General features: G+C 43.3%; 1 protein-coding gene across 50 annotated transcripts in view; it reads right to left on the bottom strand.

Moving 5' to 3' along the window:
* Positions 1-21,765, bottom strand: part of LRRFIP1 (LRR binding FLII interacting protein 1) — a 167,553-nt gene that overhangs the window by 11,093 nt on the left and 134,695 nt on the right. For 18 of the 50 annotated variants that reach the window (XM_045367978.3, XM_045367985.3, XM_074010576.1 and 15 more), the window contains 5 exons: positions 20,359-20,451; positions 19,008-19,100; positions 17,723-17,815; positions 16,335-16,476; positions 10,669-13,971 (listed from right to left, as the gene is read on the bottom strand). In XM_045367978.3, coding sequence (XP_045223913.2) covers positions 12,434-13,971; positions 16,335-16,476; positions 17,723-17,815; positions 19,008-19,100; positions 20,359-20,451 — 1,959 coding nt within the window. In that variant the 3' untranslated portion in view covers positions 10,669-12,433. Of the gene's footprint in view, positions 1-2,143; positions 2,249-3,637; positions 3,718-4,391; positions 4,510-6,591; positions 6,642-10,668; positions 13,972-16,334; positions 16,477-17,722; positions 17,816-19,007; positions 19,101-20,358; positions 20,452-21,765 lie in introns of those variants that run through there. The other 32 variants (XM_005574762.5, XM_074010589.1, XM_074010590.1 and 29 more) reach the window with 4 other exon arrangements.

Genomic DNA, 21,765 nt, shown 5'->3' with positions numbered 1-21,765 from the left:
TATGTACTTCAGGGAGGAGGAAAATGATTCTAGTACAGTCTGAGACACTAGCCGGAAAGACATATAAAGTGGCCAATATGTAGCTACGTCAAACAAACATGGGTGATGAAAAACAACAACACAATTGTATTATCTGATAAGTGGGATTTAAGAAGGTCAAAAGTATTTATGTGTGTATGTACATGCATATATACACATATACATGTATGTGTGAGGGTGTGCATGTCAGGCTCCAAGAAGGGGAGGGCCCGAGGCTCTGACAGCATTTTCAAGGGGTTGCACACTTTGCTGGTGAGGGGCTAAGAACTGAGGTGGCATGGAGGGGCATGTGGGTGAAAAATGATTTTTAAAGAGGAGAGAAGGCCAGGCGTGGTGGCTCATGCCTGTAATCCCAGCACTTTGGGAGGCCAAGGCAGGGGCCAACATGGAGAAACCCTATCTCTACAAAAATGGCCAGCCTGGCCAACATGGAGAACCCCTATCTCTACAAAAATATAAAAATTAGCCAGGCATGATGGTGGGTGCCTGTAATCCCAGCTACTCGGGAGGCTGAGATGGGAGGCAGAGTTTGCAGTCAGCCGAGATGGTGCCATTGCACTACAGCCTGGGCAACAGAGTCAGACTCTCTCTCAAAAATAAAATAAAATAAAGTAAATGTAAAAAACAATAAATAAATAAACAAAATAAAGAGGAGAGAAATGACATCTTTGGTTTCTCCTCCATAGTCCCTTTCCTATAGTTTAAATACAAAAGGAGTGATTCTTTCCTTTTTTTTTTTTTGAAACAGGGTCTCACTCTCTGTCACCCCAGGCTGGAATGCAGTGGCACGCTCATGGGTCAAAGCAGCCTTCACCTCCCAGGCTCAAGGAATCCTCCTGCCTCAGCCTCCCAAGTAGCTGAGACTACAGGCACAGGCCACCACACCCGGCTAATTTGTTTTTTTGCACTTTATGTAGAGACAGGGTTTCACTATGTTGCCCACGCTGGTCTTGAACTCCTGAGCTCAAGTGATTTGCTCACCTCGGCTTCCCAAAGTGCTGGGATTACAGGCGTGAGCGATCGCGCCCAGCCTGAGTGATCCTATTGAAACATAAATCAACATAAGCCCCTCCTTTGCTTAAAACTGCAGTAGCTCCCACTTTACTCACAGGAGGAGCCCAAGTCCTGTCCACGGCCTCCACGGCCCTGCCTCATGGGCTGGGGTGCTCTGACTGCTCCCTCCTCCCCCTCAGCCCCTGCTCACCGCTCTGACTGTTCCTTGACAAAGGCAGTGCCTTGCCCCCAGCTCCCCTGCACATGCTGATCCTTTGCGTGGAAGGCTTTCTCCCAGGTCCGCCTGGCTCACTCCCTGGGCTGTTCAGTCCTGTTCTTACATGCCACAAGAAGGAAAGTCTTCCTTGGCCACCTACCTAGAACTGCCCTGGCCTGGGCCATTCCGCACCCCAGCCCCTCTGCTGCCTGTGGTCACTTTTATTGACCTCCCTCTTCCAAAGCGTAGGCTCCATGGAGGCAGAGACTTCTGTCAAGGTCACAGCTGCATCTCCAGCACCTGAACCCATGCTCAGCATGCAATGGATGCTGTAAATATTTGTTGAACGAACAACTTTGCCAAGTGTCTTCAGTAAGGTAAAATATGTGTTTTAATTGGGAAGCATGGTAATTTGGGAGTGTGACCAGCAGGTGGAGTGACAGCAGCTCAGTTTCTCAAGGGCACTTTCCACAGGGTGACCTGAGGCAGCTGTGGCCTGGCCCTGGTGCCACACCCAGCTCTTGGCCACAGCGGGCCCACGGGCTCCTGGCTCCTCTACCTGGGCTCATTCTGCATGACACAAAAAATATGCGGAGCATAAGAGGCCTGGCTACTCCTTTATCTCATTACCTTGATGTTTATGGACAAGACCTATAGGAGATGCTCAAAACTGACAGGTCAACTAGTTGATGCCAACAAGGGTCTGGCCTTAAGCACTAACTGGCTGAGTCATGCCTTCCTTTATTAAGACGCCAGCACTGCAGAGTGGTGTGGGATGATCTGACAATGACCAGCCCAGGGGCAGATGTCACAGTAGTAAATCCTCCCTGTACTGTTCCCACTAGAGAAATACTTGCAGCCATTCTCTTCCTAGAAATTGCCTAGGAAATTTACCTCTCTTTGGAGTTTCCGTTTTTCCGCCTTAAGTTCATCTTCTATTTTTTCTGCATTTTCAGCCGCTGATTTGTAACGTGATACTTGACTTTCTAACCTTATTACCTAAAAGGTAGAAAAAAAACATACGTATAAATTGATAGGCCTGTTTTCTTTCTTCAGTTTCTTTACTTTGAGATCAAAGGGTGTGATTTAATAAAATGGGAGAATACACCATGTAAATACTTATAACATTTTGGACTATGGTGTGGGTTTGAGCCAAGCAAGCTATTATTAGTTCTTATTTCTGGGCGACCCCGTGTTGACGCGATGGGGACCCATTTCCTCTGACCCCGTCCACCAGGGTCGTTTCCGCAGTGCTGGCGCCTTGCTGCCTGCTTCTCCCACTGTGTGGGGCTGCTCTGTTGGAAACAGAACAGTGTGTCCAGGCAGAATGGTGCTGGTAAGGGGTGGGTTCCATCAGGACCTCAGCTCCAGTCTAATCTCTCCTGGGGTGGTGGGGGTGGGAGGAGGAAAGGACAGGGTGAGGAGTGAAAGGAGGAGGCTTAGGCATGGCATTCCCCAGCCAAGATTCTGAGATGAGAGACCGCAGCAGCGAAGGCCTGCCGGACACCTTCATTCTGCTGCAATCAAAAGCACGCATCATCTCTACATGAGCTGTTCTCATTTTTGTTTCTATAAACATTCCAAAAAGTTCCAGCCAAGTATACCCTGTTTTTTTTCCTCTCTTTCTAGCTAGAACAAAATTGCCCCAGGGCCCAGTGTGCTAGAGGCAGGAGTGCCCTATGTCTAGACACCAGGGAGAGCTGGCCTTGCTGCAAGAGACAGGCTAAAAGCCCAGGCAAGAGGGACGTCCCAGATGATGTGGTTTGTTAATTAGCTAAATTATTTATTTATTTATTTTATTTTTGAGACAGAGGCTCGCTCTGTTGCCCAGGCTGCAGTGCAGTGGTGTGATCTCAGCTTACTGCAACCTCAGACACCCCAGTTCAAGCGATTCTCCTGCTTCAGCGTCCTGAGTAGCTGAGATTACAGGTGCCTGCCACCATGCCCAGCTAATTTTTGTATTTTTAGTAGAGATGGGGTTGGCCAGGCTGGTCTCAAACTCCTGACCTTCATTGATCCACCCATCTCAGCCTCCCAAAGTGCTGGAATTACAGGCGTGAGCCACTGCGCCCGGCCAATTAACTACATTTTTTTTAAAGAACAAAATTTTAAAACACTCCCAAGCCACATTAGCTATTTTCTACAACTAACTGTTGTTGATAAAGGATTAGTATCTATTATAACAACTTAAATTCTAAGAATTCTTTCCTTCCTACTTGTTCTCTGTAAGAAACGGATGGAAAGACTTGCTGTCCTAACTTATCCCTCTCAGGACATTTTTTGGTTCTAAAAATCTTGGCTTTTTTTGGTCCTCAGCCTTTCAGGGCTATTTCTAGCAAGTAAAACTCCAGTCAATCATCAGTTCTGCCCGTTGTTGCTTACACGTACATTTTGTTCTAATGCAGTTATCTCTTGCTCAGATTTTGCAAGTTTAAATTTGAGGTCGCTGATCTGTCTGTTGGCATCCCCTAAAGGTTGAAAGAGAAGGAAAATCTGTTAAGCTCTTGGGCTTTTCAAATATTAAAACAATAGTTACTGGGAACCAAGCCCTTACTTTGTAATCATCTTGCAAATCTGTTAGTTCTGGCCCTGCCTCCACAACCTCCCAGAGCTGAGAGTAGAAGGCACTCTCTCCCCACGAACCCAGGCTGGGAAAGTGCCTTCCGCCCCTGTGCTTGGGGCAGCAGACCCCAGATAAGAGAGTGCCTGCCTATGAGTAAAGAAAACAAAGAAATGGTGGGGGGGTAGGGAAAAGGGGGGAGAGAGACTGGGCATAATTTTATCTCCCTTAAGACTGTTTCTAGTTTATTGGCATTAAAAAAGCCTTTCTTTTTTCTTTTTTTCATACAATCAACAGATCAAAAGATGGCTGTATCCAGCAAAGTAAATGTGGTTTCCATCAGCACAACATGTGGTGGTATCTTGGCGCACATTTTTGGGCACCTGTTCTATTTCATAGGGTCAGAGAGAAATAGCATTGTTCTGTCCACCTACCCATCCTTGTGCTTCTATTTTCAAGGGCTTTTGTGGGGATGAGAGGGAATGAGGGCATTCTTTGCCGTGACAGTTTTCTCTGCCAGCACAAGTATACTAAAGCAGTACATATGAAAGCATTTACTTCTACACAAGAGTTGACATTTACTTTGTAGGTCCATTACATGCATGTCTGTCCCGTTTTCCAAGACATCATCTTCAGATCGAAGATTGTCTAGTTTGCCAATCTTCTGTCTCTCCTCCAGCTGCCCTTTGAGTTTCTTAATCTGAAAACACCCGCCAGTAAAATATGTTAATTTCTCTATTCTGAATGAAACCAAAAAGCTGAAGTTAGAGCCCATCAGAAAGGAAGCAGCATGTCAACTGACAGAAGGAACTTTCTGTCCATCAGTACTCTTCTCAGAAATACAATTCAATGTACAATGAATGAAAAATGAATCACACTGTAACTCTGGGGGAAAAGTCATTTCTAAAGTGAAATTCTTCTAGGACTCAGGAGGAGACTGTACATGAAATACCTGCAGTGTTTAAGACTCAGTGAGTCACCGTGCTATTCACTTTCTCTTTATTTACTAAGAAACCAGAAAGGGCCACTTGGAGCCTTCTGGGCTCCGATATATTGTAATTAAGTCCCCCAAAAGTCGAGTGCTTTCTCAGAGTCCAGGCAAGCTGCAGGTGTGTTCAGAGGCGGTTTGTCAGCTTTCAGGGAGGTGGCCTCTAGCTAGCTTTCCCTTCTCTAAGCAAGACAGAATCATGTCCAGTCGTCCTTTGGTATCTGTGGGAGATTGGTTCCAGGACCCCCTCAGACACCAAAATCTGTGGATGCTCAAGTCTCTGATGTAAAATGGTGCAGTATCTGCAGAAACCTACATGAATCCTCCTGTACACTTTAAATCACCTCTAGATTCCTTTTAACACCCAATACAACGCCTACAACTCACTTCATTCGCGTGGATTCAGTGCAGGACTCCGTGCAGGGCAAATTCAAGTTTTGCTTTTTGGAACTTTGTGGAATTTATAGTTTTTTTTTTTTTTTTAAATATTTCAATCTGTGTTGGTTGAATCCATGGATATGGAACCCATGGATGTGGAGGGCTGACCGTATAGTTGGAATTGCAGTTAACAGTCAATGACTGCAGAACTTTCTGGCATCTAGTTGGTGGGGTCTCCGGGGGCTTTTCATGTTTAACTTTCAATCTATGAAAATTGTTGCAGGTGATCGCCTGCCTTCCTACTCCACACATCAAGCATAGGAGACCCCTAATTAAAAACAAACCAAAAGTGCATGCTGCTTTAAGGAAGTAAGTATAGAACTCATGAACGCATATTTTCAAAAGATCATAGGAACTTCAGGAGAATCTTCCTACCATCTTTAGTGCTTTCTCCAATTTTCGGAGAATCTTCAACAGAATGGTAGAAAGTAAGGCAAATATATTTGATTAGGCTTATGAGGAGAAATTAGAGGAAAGTGGTTGTAGAGTGATGTAATCACTATCCTGCATATGAAAAGATCCAAAATAGGACAACTGTTCAGTATTTCTTTGTTTTTGAGATGGAGTCTTGCTCTGTCACCCAGCCTGAAGTGCAGCGGTGCAGTCTTGGCTCACTGCAACCTCTGCTTCCTGTGTTCAAGCGATTTTCTTGCCTCAGCCTCCTGAGTAGCTGGGATTACGGGCGCCCACCATCACGCGTGGCTACTTTTTGTATTTTTAGTAGAGATGGGGTTTCACCATGTTGGCAGGCTGCTCTTGACCTCCTGACCTCAAGTGATCCACCTGCCTCGGCCTCCCAAAGTGCTAGGATTAGAGGTGTGAGCCACTGCACCTGGCCCGCTACTTCTTGAGGTAGGAGAGAGCAATGAAGATAAACATGGTTAAAACAATTTTGTTGAGCTGTAACAAAGAAATACTGGTGAGAGAGGGATGCTGCTCACCAAGAGTACAAACCTGACTTTTATGGACAAACAACCCATATGGACAAGGGAAGTGCTATTTGGAATGACTCAGTAATGCCCTTGCCTCTCAATGGTTAATCATTAATATTATTAATGATTGATATTTATATTTATTTTAAGTAGCAATTCAGTAAAATGTACCAAATTCAGTTCCATGGCTTTGGGCCTTTGAGACATCCTCATTAAACCTCGTGTGACTCAGGATGTTCTCTTTGGATGAAAATATTAACTTTGATGTTCTATTTGGATAACAATCTTAAGAACACCAGTTGGCTTGATAATGACTTTCAGGCATGATTAACTTCGGGGTTTTCTGAGTAAGCAAGAAGGAAGGATGGGCAGGTGGTTTCAGGTGCCCTGTTCAAGAACCGGTAAAGTAATAAAAGATTGTTACCTGTTCCAATAAGCATTCCCGTTCATCAACCAGCTTTTTCAACCTAATATCTAAAGAAATCAGAAAGACACAGGTTTAGGTGAATCCGTGCCGCGCCTTTCAGCACATTGCTAAACTGAAGAATGATCGTTCAGGTTAGTGAAATGAATGATGGAAGTAGTTATACACGTACCACGGTGAATGAGGCCACAGACAGGACGGGGGAAGAATTCAGCCAAGGGGGGTTGGGTCAACCTCCCAGAACATGCTTCACGTCAGGGGCAGCATCCGGCGGCATGCAAACAGGCTGCTAATCTTCTACCTTAGGTTAGCATGCAAGAACGCTAGGGCCAAACCACACTGCAACACAAGATCTCACAGCTTCATGGTTTAACATCATTAGCAATGTACAAACACTGAGAATCACAGTTCAATAGCACCAACATTTTGAACAGCCTCGCCTTTCCAAGTTTACATCCCAGATTTCTTTTATCTTTCTAATGTCTCTCATAGACTCATCGATGTCAGTGCTGTGACTATCTGTTTACAACCCTAAGTCCACTAACACCTCTGCTAACCCAGTTATCAAAGGTGTTCTTCTTTTGAGGAAGAAGGCAGTAATGGTTTAAGTGTCTGTAATTCCTCCCACCCCTGATATATAAAGATGCATAAATGTTAAGTGTCTATAAATTACTCAAACATCTCTCTGAAGGAGGGTCAAGTACTACGGTCTTCGGACTGGGTGGGGGAAACCACAGCTTGGGGAGGGTTTAGAGGTTTGGGCAAAATCCCACACTAGTGTAAAGGCACAGTCAGAATGCTGGAGTGATGACAGTGATAACGTATGCTACCCACTCACTCTGACACAGGTACAGTTCTAGCAGCTTTGACATCATTAGCTTGTTTCAGCCCTGGAAGCCCTACGGGTGGGCTTCATTACAGCCTCCTTCTATAGATGAGGCTCAGAGGCCCAGAACCACTAAGCAATTTTCTTAAGGCCTTGCAGCCCAACCACAGGAACATGCCCCTAACGGGCACCCACTATTTTTCCAGATCTAAACTCACACCTCTGAGTCAGACCCTGACTCAAAGCTCTTAGCCCACTGGGACGCTGCTCTCACGCGGCCTACCTCCAGATTCTTCGCAGAATGAACAACTAACCTTGATTAGCCATGTGAAAAGAAAATAATTCATATAAAATGCATCTTCATTTTCATTTAAAAAATCATCTAGCCACATGCTAATCCAAGTTACATTTTTCTCTAATTATGTTTTCCGAAGATCCTAAGTTGTTGTTTTGAAAGGCACAGTAAAACACCAGATAATATTAAGCACAATATAAATTAAATTTATCATCCTTTTGAGTTATTTTAATTTATAGTCAAATTACTTCTGACAGATGTTTTACTCTTTCCCTCCCGTAACCCACCCAACACTGAAAAAAACATTTTTGCAGTTATAAACCTGATTCTTTTGTCCAGTATCACTATTCATTTTCTTACATGTTTTAATACTCCTACATACAAAAACTACAGGCATCATAAGAAACACTGAATATATCAGAATGTGATCTTGAAGCTCAAGTATCTATAGTAAATTATTGTTTTCGTCTAGAAAACTTCAAATATTCTAGATAAGCACTAGAAAGTAACTGTTAAAATGTAATAAGAGCGCAAGCAAAATCGATATAGGTAAACTGACATTGAGTTGTATAGTGAGAATATTAAAAACAGAGAGAGAAGAAACTTTTAAGGAAGAGAAATCTTAAAGGAGACTTGGAGAAGAAAACAAGAACGAAAGAGTTTGAAGAAAACAGAAAAAGAAATGAAGCAAAATAATTTGACATGAAGAAAATAAGAGTACTAGTTTTCACAGCGTTAAAAACCACCAAGTCCAATTTGTTGAATAAATAGTGGCACATCACTGGTAGACTTATAATGTCTGCATAATTGGGAAATTTTTCCCTGTATGAGCCACCAGCCATTCACATGTTGAAAAATATTTAAGAGAGGCAGTAGATAGGGACAAAGAGAACAAAAGGATTTTCTTCTTGAAAGACCAAGTTTTCTCCATGTACAACTATCACACTGAACAAGTACATATTCTGAACATAATACATGCGCACACAAACACCCCTCCCTTTCCCTTAGGGGCCCAGACGTCTGGAACAAATCTTACTGTTGTGTTCCCTTGACGGGTGGCCATGGGTGGCATGCTGTACAGGGTTATGGGGTGGTCTCCCAGAAAGGGAGTCTATCAACAGAAAACAGGAACCCCAAACCATCTAAACTCCCCAGAATTAGCATTCAGGGTTCTAGTGATAGTGGAAACTTAAGTGTCAGGTCATTAGGTCTTCTGTTAACTGCAAATATTAAAAACTATGGAAAGTGACCAAGGTCATACATCTCTTTTAGGGTCATTCTTGAAAACTGTTTAAAAACTTGATTGCTGTCCAACCTTTGTATAACAACCTATAATTCAAAATCCATCTTCCTCTGTATTTTTGACAGACACCCATAATTATACTTAATTATACTTTTGAAGGAAGATTTACATTTATATATGGGAGCTATGTTCGGGTTTGGGACTGAAAAATACCCATGCTTTTTGATTTCAGGTGTCAGTAACCAATGTTTTTCTCTATTCTGTATGATAGTGAAACCCCAGTGGTCTAGGTTCCTCTGGGGATATGGCTGGAAGGCAACCTTTCGATTCTTTTCTGAGTTTGAATCTTTTGATGCTATAATCTTTCTAAATTGCCCTATATATTTCTATACCTTCTTACATGGAGTATAGCTAAGTCAACTTTCTCTTTCTTTTCTTTCATTTTTTTTGAGACAGGGTTTCACTCCATTGCCCAGGATGGAGTACAGTGGTGTGATCATAACTCACTGCAGCCTCGACCTCCCAGGCTCAGATGTTTCTCCCACCTCTCTGCCTCCTAAGTAGCTGGGACTACATGCACATGCCACCATGCCTGGCTAATTGTATATTTTTTTTGTAGAGATGGACTTTCACCATGTTGCCCAGGCTGGGCTTGAACTCCTGGGCTCAAGTGATCCACCTACCTCGGCCTCCCAAAGTGCTGGGATTATAGGCATGAGCCAATGTACCCGGCCTTAACCATTTCTTGGTAAGTTAAGAGCCTTCACAGTAATGTCAATTACTGTGCTTGGCTATAAAGTCATTACACTGGAGAGCAGATAACTGATGCTCAGAACGAAGGCTCTGAAATCATCGAGAAATGGCTTGGCTCCTCAGAAGTCTTTCTTTTTCCTTCTTTTTTGCTCATGGATTTTCAGCTGCCCATTCCCTACTGGAGGGCTGGGTCCTAGCCGCTTGTTCAATGGTACAGTGCCTTCCATGTACAAAGTGATCAAACCTGTTAATTAATTAAACAAATGAGTGGTGAATCACTGAGACAGCTGGATGGCTGAGCTGAGGGATGTGACGTGTGCCCAACGTCCTGCAGGGTGCTGGTGAATAACATGGGAAAGAACTTAAAATGGCTTGATGATCTCACCATTTAGTGACCTTGGTTGTTGAACTGCTTTCCAAGAGCCCTTTAAAGGTAGGAATGAGAGCTGTTTCCAGTATGCATTCCAATATGAATGCAGCTTTGCTAAAGTTAGAGACATAAACTAAAACCCTGTGAAGTCCTATAGAGCCCTTGGACTTGATTTCCTAGCAAGCATTTATCATCCCTACCATCCTCCACTTCAGGACACTTGAGCAGAAATAGTCAAGGTTTTTTCCATTTTCATCATACTCTTCAAAACATTCTAAGTATTGGTGCATTCAAGCACAGCAACAGATGAAGACTGTTTTCAACTGAGGCTGCACATTAGAACCACAGATCACAGGAGATGGTGCGGGACGATCGTCTCAATTCTCCCAGTAATGCTCATGCTAGCCCCAGGCTCGATGCCAGGGGGGAAGTGCATTCCTTACTGAGGACGGGCATCAGGTGTGGGTCTTCCACAGGACCCCAATGGGAATCAGCAACCCGCAAGCAGGTATTACTGGAAAGGTGGTATTACATACAACAGTAGTCAGACTCAGACTTCAAGCAGCCCAAAGAGTGGAACCACAGTCTTGTACAATTATAAAATGTTTTTATTTCAGTTACATAATAACACTTACGTTTTCCTCAAATTTTATTGAGGTTTTGGTCTTTTTGCATTAAATTCTATCTTGTAACAGTAATATGAATCCACATAATTTCATAAAATGTCAACATTCATAAGGTACATTCCTTTGTGATTTTATATTTTACAATTTTAAATCTAACTTTACAATTATTTTTTAAATGTTTCTTTATATAGAAAACAGATATTTTCTTCAGGCAGATCAAAACACAAATTTTCCAATAAGAATACACTGGGACATAACAAATGAAAATATTTATACCAAAATACCAAAAGTGATTCAGCTCTTTAAAATATTCCACTATAGTCTAATTAGTAGTTTGTACAAGAACAAGTAACCTTTTTTACTGCTCTTTTGAATGATGATTAGAAATTCAAACAAAGAGAAGTAATTTTAAGGTTCAAAATCTTTTTTTTTTTTTTTTTTTTTAAGAGACAGGGTCTCACTCTGTCTCCCAGGCTAGAGTACCGTGGTGCAATCATAGCTCACTGCAGCCTTGAACTCCTGGCCTCAAGTGATCCTCCCATCTTGGCTTCCCAATGTGCTAGGGTTACAGGCGTGAAAACATTTTGTGTTTTGTGTTTTTTTTTTTTTTGACAGAGTTTCGCTCTTGTTGTCCAGGCTGGAGTACAACGGCTTGATCTCGGCTCACTGCAATTTCTGCCTCGCGGGTTCAAGCGATTCTCCGGCCTCAGCCTCCAGAATGGCGGGGATTACAGGCACCCACCACCACGCCTGGCTAATTTTTTGTATTTTTAGTACAGACAGGGTTTTACCATGTTGGCCAGGCTGGCCTCAAACTCCTGACCTCAGGTGATCCACCTGCCTCGGCCTCCCAACGTGCTGAGATTACAGGCGTGAGCCACCGCGCCCAGCCAAAAACATTTAAAAAATGACTGTCCCTGCTCAAATACTGCAGTAGGAAATGTAATTTGACATATATCACTACCAGAAAAAAACTTTAAATCTTTCTATAAAATGAAATTGATACATCATCAGCATGAAGTGAAGTTAAAATCTCCTACAGAGTAAATTCAGGTATATCAACAATGAGATCCAAAAGCATTGGTTCAAGATCAAAGACTTCTATGAGGTGAAGGCAAACAAAGCCCCTCGTGCTTTCAGACGTTTACTTGTTATCCTTAAAATGACTATTGTTCTAAGGTGCAAATCTTATCATTCAGTGACCTATTTGCTATTTGGCTGTTTATCCCCTTTAAATAAAATACCATACAGGTTATAATGTACATTTAAAAATCAAATATGAAAATACACATATGTGAACAAGACATTAATTTAAATATCAATTATATTCATAATACATAAGTCTAAGAATGCTATTTGGTCATTTCAACTAGATGCTGATATATTTGGTCAAGAATATCCACATTCCTATCAGCCTAAGGCAAATGGTAAATGCTTCTATTTTTATTAAGTGGACTATAAACAGTAGACATTATTGTTTGATACTACTGGAATGCTCTCAATTAGAACATACACTGATAACAAATATGTCTTTCTAATCTGGGTGATAACCTCAATGATTACATGGAAATCTACAAGTAACAGTCTATAACTTAAAGCAGTAGATCACCTGGTGATTGGCATACAGTGCACCTCTATGAATTTATAACATTCTACTTACATTGGCAGTGGAGAAAAGAGCCCCTCACACTCAGACTTCCTGGGCACCACACCTGCCGCCTGCCTCAGCTTAGGACATGGTACAGTCTTCTTTGCTTTTGCCCTTCTCATTCCCTCCTCTGGTATCTTCTCTGCTTTCTGGATTGAAGTCCCCCGGCTCTCCTCCCGGTGCTGACAAGTCATCATTTTCTAGGCTACTGCTGTCTAAAGCTTTCCTGACAGTCTGACTTGGATGTTCTGACATCCCACACCTCTCTGTACTTTCTGCTTCACAGGCATCACTAATGTCCTGTGAGGGACTTTCATTTTCGGGCAGGGCGCAGCTATCTGCGTCTTCGCTCTCTGCTTCTAGGGGACTGCTTTGAGTGGCACCATCTGTTTTAGCATTATCTTTTGCAACACCGTCATCTAATTCTTCACCACCAGCCCTCGGGCCTAATGATTGAACTGTGTCATCCTCAAAATCTAATGTGTCTCCATCAGCTAGTACCACCTCAGCTGCTGTTTTTACATCATCGCCTTCTTGGTCAAGTTTTCCAGCCAACTTAATTTTAGGATTCTCCGGACAATCAGCATTTTCACTGCTTTCTGCCGCAATTTTCTGTTTTGGATTTTCAGGCGCCTCGTTTTGGGCTTCCACTGCGGACTTTCTGTCAGTAGACTTTACCTGCTCTTCTTCCTTAATTTCACTTAAATCTGTGTTCTGATAAGTTAACTCTTTTTTAACATCTTTAAGGGTTTCTACAGGTACTGGGGATTTTTTCTTCTTGTTTTTCTTTTTCTTGTTCTTTGTCTTCTTCTGCGATGAGTCCAATGCCTCTCCCTGTTGGTCATTCTTTTCTTCCTCAGGCTCTTTCATATCTAAGGATTCACTTTGAGTGTCTACTGTACTCGGACCTGTCGCTTCCTGACCATTGCTCTCAGTTCCTGCTGGAGAACCAGGAACTTCTGTCTTGATTGGTTTCTCATCCCTTAATACTGTTTCTTCACCCTCTTCTTCGTTGTGATCCCTACCTACTTCTGTACTCTGCACTGGAACCTCCTTGGGCTCAGCTGCTTCCTGGTTGGTGAATTCTTTCTCTAAACTATGCCCTGTGCTTGTCTCTAACTCTTGGGGGACCTCTACTGTACATTTGTCATCATGATAAACTGTGTCATCACTATGCCCTAAAGGACATGAGGCCACTGTGCCTGCCTGCTCTCCAACCTGAGTCGCCGCTGCCTCTCCCACATTCCCTGTGTGGTTCCCGCCATCTAAGTCATTCCAACAGCTGGATGGCTCAAGGGGAGTTCTGGTCCTGTCATCTGGTGCACCCATGACCTCATCTGACTCAGCCTGTGCTGTGTTTTCAGGGAGAGAAGTGCTCTCTAGAATTTGGTTTTGAACCTGTTCCTCATATGTAGCACCTGCTAAGGTTCCTAGGAATGGGGCAGTGTCTTCAGAGGATTTCTGGTCCTCGGTATTCTCTCCAGCAGGGAATACCTCTATGTCCACACAATCTTTCACTGTGTCCTCTGTGTGTTGTTCTTTCTCAGTATTGTGCAAGATTTCTCTTTTCCCCACATTCGCCACGATTTCATTTTTCACCTCCACTTCACTGGCTCTTCCTAAAAGACCATTGAGAAAATTGAAGGGACCCCATGATGTGGCGGCCACATAATTTACATTAGAATGTAAATACATGTTCTAAATCCCACCCACCCCTATTCCTAAAGAGAGTCATCAAAGAGTCATGAGAAACAAGCCTTTGCCAGTTCTGTGCGGCAAAGCAGCAGTTGCATTAGTAAATTTTGGGTCAGTGAGGGCCACTGCCACCACATCAAAGGCCAGAGTGGCTGCTGGTGCCATCTTGTGTGGACAGATTTTTAAAGGTGAAGTTAAGTTTTGACAAATAGAAAGAACTCTGGATCAGGCAGCCAAACAATCCACAATGATGGGTTTAGGAACGCACTGAAGGTGCAATTCCCCACTCTCACTTCTCAACACACAACTTGACAACTTGTATTTTTGCAGCTGTCAAACTGCACTGCATGTCACACAGCCCTAAAAGCAGCTTGCAAGTAATTTTTTCAAAGAATATTCAGTGCACTTTTAGAAATGCAGCCTCAAGGTCAATCTCAAGGAAGATGCTTTTGAAATAGCTCATATGAAAAGAAATCTAGCTTCTGCCACTCAACCATTGTCTTCCTGAGAAAACACCCTGTGTCCGTGCCCTGATACCTCTGCTCCATTCCCTAAGGGACTAGGGAGAGAGGACCAGCAGGAGGCAAATGTTGAAAGATCAAGACGACCACTAAATTAAATAAATTATTCATCGTCTAAAGAACATCAAACTGTTTTGGAATTTTTGGATTCTCCAAACAAAACCGCAGCAGATTAGATATAGTACTATGTTACTGAAAGTCAAAGCTAGATAATTTTATAGCCCAGTGGTCTCCATAGTGGGGTGCCCGTATCCCAGGGAAAATGGAGGAAATATTAGGAATTCTATTTAGAGTTTTACTCTAAAACTTCTTTGCATATGTTTTTATATGCTTTATAATGTACATTTTATACTAATGAAATAGTATACATATATAGATTTAAAATAAACATATATATTGGAAAGTTCCTACAATTATTTACTGAAGGAATGTGTGATCAAAAGTCATTTGAAGGCCACTTTCAAAACTGACATTTCTGGTTCTTTAAACATCTCACAATGGTTATCAAAGATTTAGTAACAGCAGCATAATCAAATTCCTAGCTGTTTGGGTAGCTCATATAAAGGTATGATGGAAATTAATTTATTTATCTTTTTTCAACAATTATATACATATCTAGAGATGGAATCTTGCTATGTTGCCAGGCTGGCCTGGAATTCCTGGTCTCAAATGATCCTCCAGTCTTGGCACCTGCAGCATTGGGATTAGAAGTGTGAGCCACTGCACTTGGCCACAACTTTTTTACACAATTGAAAAGAGCTGTGTTTCTTTAATAGTCATAAAGATAATGAATGAGGTATCTCCCTGGAATACAAGTCCTGAGAAGATGGGGCCTGGAGGTGTCTACGTTTCCATAAATAAAAAGAAGTAAGATGAAAGTTTCTAAATTAAAATGAAAAGTCATGGACCCTGACCTTATTCCAGCCTCCTTGTGAAACACTGGAATGCAGAGGGTGACCAGTGACAGACGAGGCCTCACTTGCATGCTGCAACTTCAGGTTGCATGCCAGAATCTGAAGGTTCCTCCCAAAGCCAACTCTTATGACAAATTATGACAAATCAGGTCATTGAAAATGGTATAAGATACTCCTCTAATCTACTGGATTCCCCAGTTTTATATTCTTTCAGAAGCAAACACATGGCATACAAAGGAGGATCTCCTCTGACAAAGTGGGCATACTCAGACTCTCAGCACGGCTACACCCCTACCACGGCCGCCCGCTCGCCTCGAGCGTGGCTTGAAAACGGCAACACAGATGGACCTGCTGTCCACAGGCACCCCGTGCCCTCAAAACGCTGAATGCTTTCCAGGATGTCGAGGTTGGCTTGCAAATATGGCCAACTTACTGACTTGACAGCCTCGACTATTCTGATCTTTTGATAATTCTGTCACAGAATCAGTTTAAAAAGCCACACTTTATATGTACAGATATATATGTGTCTGAGGAAAACCAAATAGTACTCTCCACATTGTTACTTAATTTTGAGACCACTTTCCTTGCCTTCACAGTCTTGCTTGGTAGCTTTGAGCAGCAAAAGAAAAGATATACTTGAGCCACTGATGGTGCACGACACAGAGATGCATGCCAGGCAACACGTGGATGACCACACCGGTGGTAAGGAAATTACCATGAAGTGATGAAACAAATGGCATGCCGGTGACTGTTAACCCAGCAGTGACAGTGGCTCCAACCCCAACAGCGCATGGATGGTGAACCAATGCTGAGTGGAAAGGCGGAAGAAGCCGAAGGAAAGCAAATACTTACCTAGGGTCCCATCCCCTGTCGACTTGAGGGCATTTAACTCTGCTTTCGTCATCTTGGTAGGACCTTGGTATCCAACATTATTGAGAGTGTCAGAAGTCTCTCCATTGGTAGCTATTTCTGAATTTAGGATTATTCCGTGTTTCTGGGAACAAAAATAGGCTCATCGTAATATTTACTCAGTGATATTAGGTTAAACTCTGCTTTAATACAACTAACAAAAAGGAAAAGAAAACCATTTTTTCCTGAAGTACAGGGTAACTCCACAGAGACAGAGAACTGCTAGGGTGCAGCGCTCGTAAATATTCGGTCAACACACACAAATCTGGGATATCGTCCTCTAAAGGCTACTTCTTTCTCAGATGTTCCAATCCATGCCTTCCTTTGCTGGTGACAAGCTACTTCCACCAGGCATCCTTTTCAACTACAGGTAGTGGCCTGTGGGCTGCCCCCAAGTGAAGTGGAGCGGTAAGCAAGTCACTGTCATGCAACCTTTCATTTTAAAACCCTGGTTGCATTCTTTAAAAAGCAGAGCCAGATAAAGAAAGAAATATATCCATGTTCTGAAAGGGGCATATGAAACTTACGTTAAAGAAGGAATTAAGAGGTGGCTAGAACGTTCAGTATATTCAAAAGAAACAGAATTCACTGAAAACAGCGGCACTTCGCAACTGCAGACATCACTCACCCACGCCCTCCTGCCGCCCGCGTCTCTCTCCCTTGTGTGTGAGGAACTCCCCTGTACTGATCGCCTCTTTGAGGAGCAGAATTACGAATCTTAGCTCTAAGCCTGTACCTGGCTGGCTCACTGCTCTGGCTTTGACCCTGGAGGCCAAGCAGCAGATGGTGACAGTTCAGGAAACCCCCACCCAGAGTGCTGTCATTGGCACTTCACCTGTGTCAAGCAGCCCATGAAGACGCCTTAGCATGGCCCACAAAGGACAGGGAACCTTCTTCCACCTGTAATCTAGTAGGTCTCAAAGTCTAATTAGCGGGATCCTTGCTCAAACCACTCACCCAAGTCACTGTTCATCTAGAGAAGTCCTTAAATTGGGGGTTTTAATATAAAGAGGCAAATTAATTCTCTAAGTCTGAGTAATATCCTGGAGAATTTACTAATGAGTATGAGAAAAATTTAGATAATATATCAAAAAATTCTTGCGTTCAAGATCAGCTATGTTTATTAACGTCAAAAGACCTTGGGCACCACCCACTGAATCTACATTTATTTTACATCTCATCGGTGTCAGTTAACCCAAGATATGAATTATTAACAGAACTAAGCTCAATGACATAAAATTAATTATGTACACACATATTCACAGAATCCCAAAATTTGCTGTTGTCACTTGGATTTTTTTTTTTTATAAAACTGTACTTTGGCTTCATACCTTTAATTCCTCTTTCAGCATGACTACTTCTTCTCTAAGATCATCCCGTTCACTCCTTACGGAATCAAAGAACTCTTTCTGCCTCTCTAACGCCTGAGTGTGCAGCAGAGCCAAGAGAAAGAAGATTTGCAGAGACGAGCAAGTTACTTCAGAAGCGGGAACCAGAGGAGGCTTCTACCATCTAAAACACTAGTGGACTCTAGACGTTAAAGAGACTCTGCCTAAAGATACTAACAAAATCCAAGTATTAAGCTTGTCACTTAGTATATATAATCCAAGAAATGTTACTGTTCATACTCCATGAAAGACATGCGCATTCTGAAGCACACAAACACAGCACGGGGTCCCAGAGGTTACTATATTTGCATCACTTTCTAGCTTTGTCTGCGTGTTCACAGCTGCGTTAGAGTTAAGCAAAGTCTCCACTTGAATGAGGGATCAATAAAGAAAAAGGATTGCTTAAGCACCTCCCAGAACAGCTGTTGCAGCCATTTAGACTATTTTTACACATTGATTCTTGGTATCCATCGTCTCAGATAAACAAAGTGGTCCTAAAGTGTGCATGCGTGCACACACATACACACAATCCTAAGTGCTGATGAGCACGACAGTGGAAACACGGTGTGGCTTGTTGAGTCCATGTGCCGACAGTTTGTACAAGTATCTCGACGTCTTTATCAGAGCTGGGTGTATGAATCACTATTTTGGGGAAACCATTTATCGTTATGAATCACAACAGTTACTTTGTGGGGTTCTGTTCCCCCTATTCTTCAATTCTAAGTGTAGAACTGCCTCTTCTCTTCTTGTGGAGGGAGAAGGGTATGTGGAGGCCTTCCCTGGGGAAGATTTCAAGGTGGGGATATCTGCCAGGTGGTGCTTAGATTTTTTTCTCAAAGCACCGCCAGGCAGTTAATCCCAAGAAGTCTGGCCTTGCACACATCAGACCTCCCCGGAGCGCCCTCCTCACTCCAGGTGTTTCACCAACCACTGGCCCGGCCCACCCACGGGGCAGGCAGACAGCACGGCTACGCATTCACAAGACCCTGCGTGGACGGACCATGTCACATTCCAAGTTCATATCAATTTGGATAAGTTAGTGTATTCACTACTTAATAAAATTAAATCAATTAATACAACTTTGTGACATGTGGGAGTTGCATGCATACTCAGACAAGCGGTTTTGCAAACTAAAGACTCTGAAAAAACTCTATTTGCTAAGCGAAAAAACTCTATTTGCTAAGCAGGCTGCCCATTTGAGTACATTTTCAAGACTTGAGAATCCTACCCCTATCTTTTTGTCTTTCCACTCTATTGTTTCCTGAAGATCAGAAATCTCCCTGATAGAACTCGCCTGTTTCTGCTGTAGCTGTCGGATTTCCTGAGGAAAGGAACAGATAGAAAGCAGATAAAGGGTTAAAGAGGAAGAAAACCCCAGCCCAAGAGATAACCTGAGAGCTGGGACAGTGAGTGAGGCTGCAAGCACCCTTTTACCTCAACAACCCTGAATTCATCGTCGGCATTCTAAGATTTTTCTCCTTGTCCTACTCCTGGCTTCAAGTGCAGGAAGAAAACCTGCTTTGGGTGAAATTCTCACTTCAGGGCAGCAGTTAAAGAATAAGTCAAAAAATTAAAAACCAACCCTGTATTAGTTTCTTATTGCCATTGTAATGAATCACCATAAATTCAGCAGCTTAAAACACAAATTTATTCTCTTGTAATTCTAGAGGTCAGAAATCCAAAATGAGTCTTATGGGCTAAAAATCAAACCTTTCTAGAGGCTCTAGTGAGAATCTGTTTCCCTGCCTTTTCCAGCTTCTAAGACTGAGTTACTGTCCTTGGCTCATGGCCCCTTTCTTGCATCACTCCAACCTCAGCTTCCTGTGTCACATCCTCTACTTCTGCCTTTGACTTGCCTTCCTCTTAGAAGGACCCTTGTTCCATCAAATAATCCAGGATAATCCCTTCTCTCAAGGTCTCTAATCACAACTGCAGGGGCCCTTGAACCATGTAAGGTATCATATTTACAATTTCCAGGGATTTGGATGTGGGCGACTTTGGGGGACCATTATTCTGTCCACCACACCTCCAAAAACAAATACAAGATCACCAAAGAACAGGAATGTCCACCAACGAGAGGGACTGTTTTGTAAGTCTAGGAATGGAGAGTTAGCCTAAACTCTCAGTTTTAAGAAAACTGAAAACTTTAGTAATTGCCATGAATGAACGGTGTCCCTCTAAATTCATCTGTTGAAGCCCTAATGCCCAATGTGGCTGTATTTGGAGATAGGGTCTTTAAGAAGTAATTAAGGTTAAATGAGGTCATAAGAGTGGGGTCCTGATCAAATAGCATTAATGTCCTTATATGAAGAGACATCAGAGAGATTGCTTTTTCTCCACCATTTGAGGAAGGATACAGCAAGAAGGTGGCTGTCTGCAGGCCACGAAGAGAGGCCTCACCTGAACCCAACCTTGATCTTGGACTCCCAGCCTCCAGAATTGTGAGAAAATTAATTTCTGTTGTTTAAGCCATGCTGTGTATGGTATTTCATTACTGCAGCCTAAGCTAAGATAGTCATGGTCTGACAAAATGCTCCAAAGGGAAAAAAGGAAAGGAAAAGCAGGAGAATGCTACCTACCTCGAGCATTTCCTCTCTTTCCTTCAGGGCCTCCTTGACTTCCGCAAACTGAAATTGCAGTATACTGTGGGCGTGTTTTTCCCTTTCAAATTCCTGTAAAGGAGAAAAACAGCACTGAAGCAGTGGAATCCCATGTTTCTGGCATGCCAGTTCAGGTTCTCACGATTGATAGTTTCTCTGGAACAAATCACCTGCTCCTAGGTCATCACAATCTTCAAGGTCTTTTATTTGGTTTTTTATTTATATATATATTTTGAGAGGGAGTCTCACTCTGTCACCCAGGCTGGAGTGCAGTGTTGCGATCTCAGTTCACTGCAAGCTCCGCCTCCCGGGTTCAAGTTATTTTCCTGCCTCAGCCTCCCAAGTAGCTGGGATTACAGGCGCCCACCCCCAGGCCTGGCTAATTTTTGTATTTTTGGTAGAGACAGGGTTTCACCATGTTGGTCAAACTGGTCTCAAACTCCTGACCTCAAGCGATCCACTTGCCCCAGCCTCCCAAACTGTTGGGATTATAGACATGAGCCACTGCGCCTGGACTTCACGGCCTTTGAAACAACACGAACAGATTCCTCTGGACTTTACAGATGATGCCTGATGACTTACTGTCAAATTAACCTGATGAGTTGATACAATCAACAAGGATTTCCTGATTTCTTATCTACAGTGAAGCAAGAGCCAAGGAAGGGCCCCCCCAGGGAGCCTGATGCCTTCCACAGCACTGCAAGGACTTACCATAAAATGGCCTCTGCTGAAATATGACAAGGAAGACTCTTTGGGATAAAAAGGAGATAAATATGGCCTACTTAAGCATCTCTCATGAACATCTGGTGGCCAGCTCTGTGCTTCGGGGGGCTGCCCCTTAAGGGACAAAACAGGATAGTTTGGGGGAGCAAGTGAAGAGCCTGCAAAACCTAGCTGCTCCTCAGGCCCCGCCTCCCCTCCCGAGGCTCAGCCCAGGAAGCTGGCAGCTCGGCTCTGCTGTTTTCCTGCCCGGTCACAGCAGCGCCTTCCCTGGTGATGGCCTGGGACCCAACTCACTTTGCTGACAGCTAACAGGCCTGCAGGACGCCCCTTCCCTAGACCTGTCAGGCGGGTGATCTGAGATGGGATCTGGCCTGAGCTTCTGCTCACCCTAGCACTTCTGTTCACCCACTTCCTTTAGCTTGGGGTGGCTGGTGCCCTCCTGGTTATGACAAGGGCCCTCCTGTGGGGCTTTGCATAGCCCCTGTGTCCATCTCGGGACAGCATTCTAGCACCATCCAACTTCTCTGGAGTTCTCAGTCCACTGAATGATGCCTAACGACTGCATTCCAGGAGGAGTGCAAATGCATTACAGGCCCCCACCCGAGGGGGGTTGGGATGTGCTCTCCACTCCTCTGTTCCCACATGACATCAGTCTTGTGAAAA

This window comes from Macaca fascicularis, chromosome 12, assembly GCF_037993035.2.
Source record: "Macaca fascicularis isolate 582-1 chromosome 12, T2T-MFA8v1.1".
Lineage (NCBI taxonomy): Eukaryota > Metazoa > Chordata > Mammalia > Primates > Cercopithecidae > Macaca > Macaca fascicularis.
This window is presented reverse-complemented; position numbering and strand designations above follow the sequence as displayed.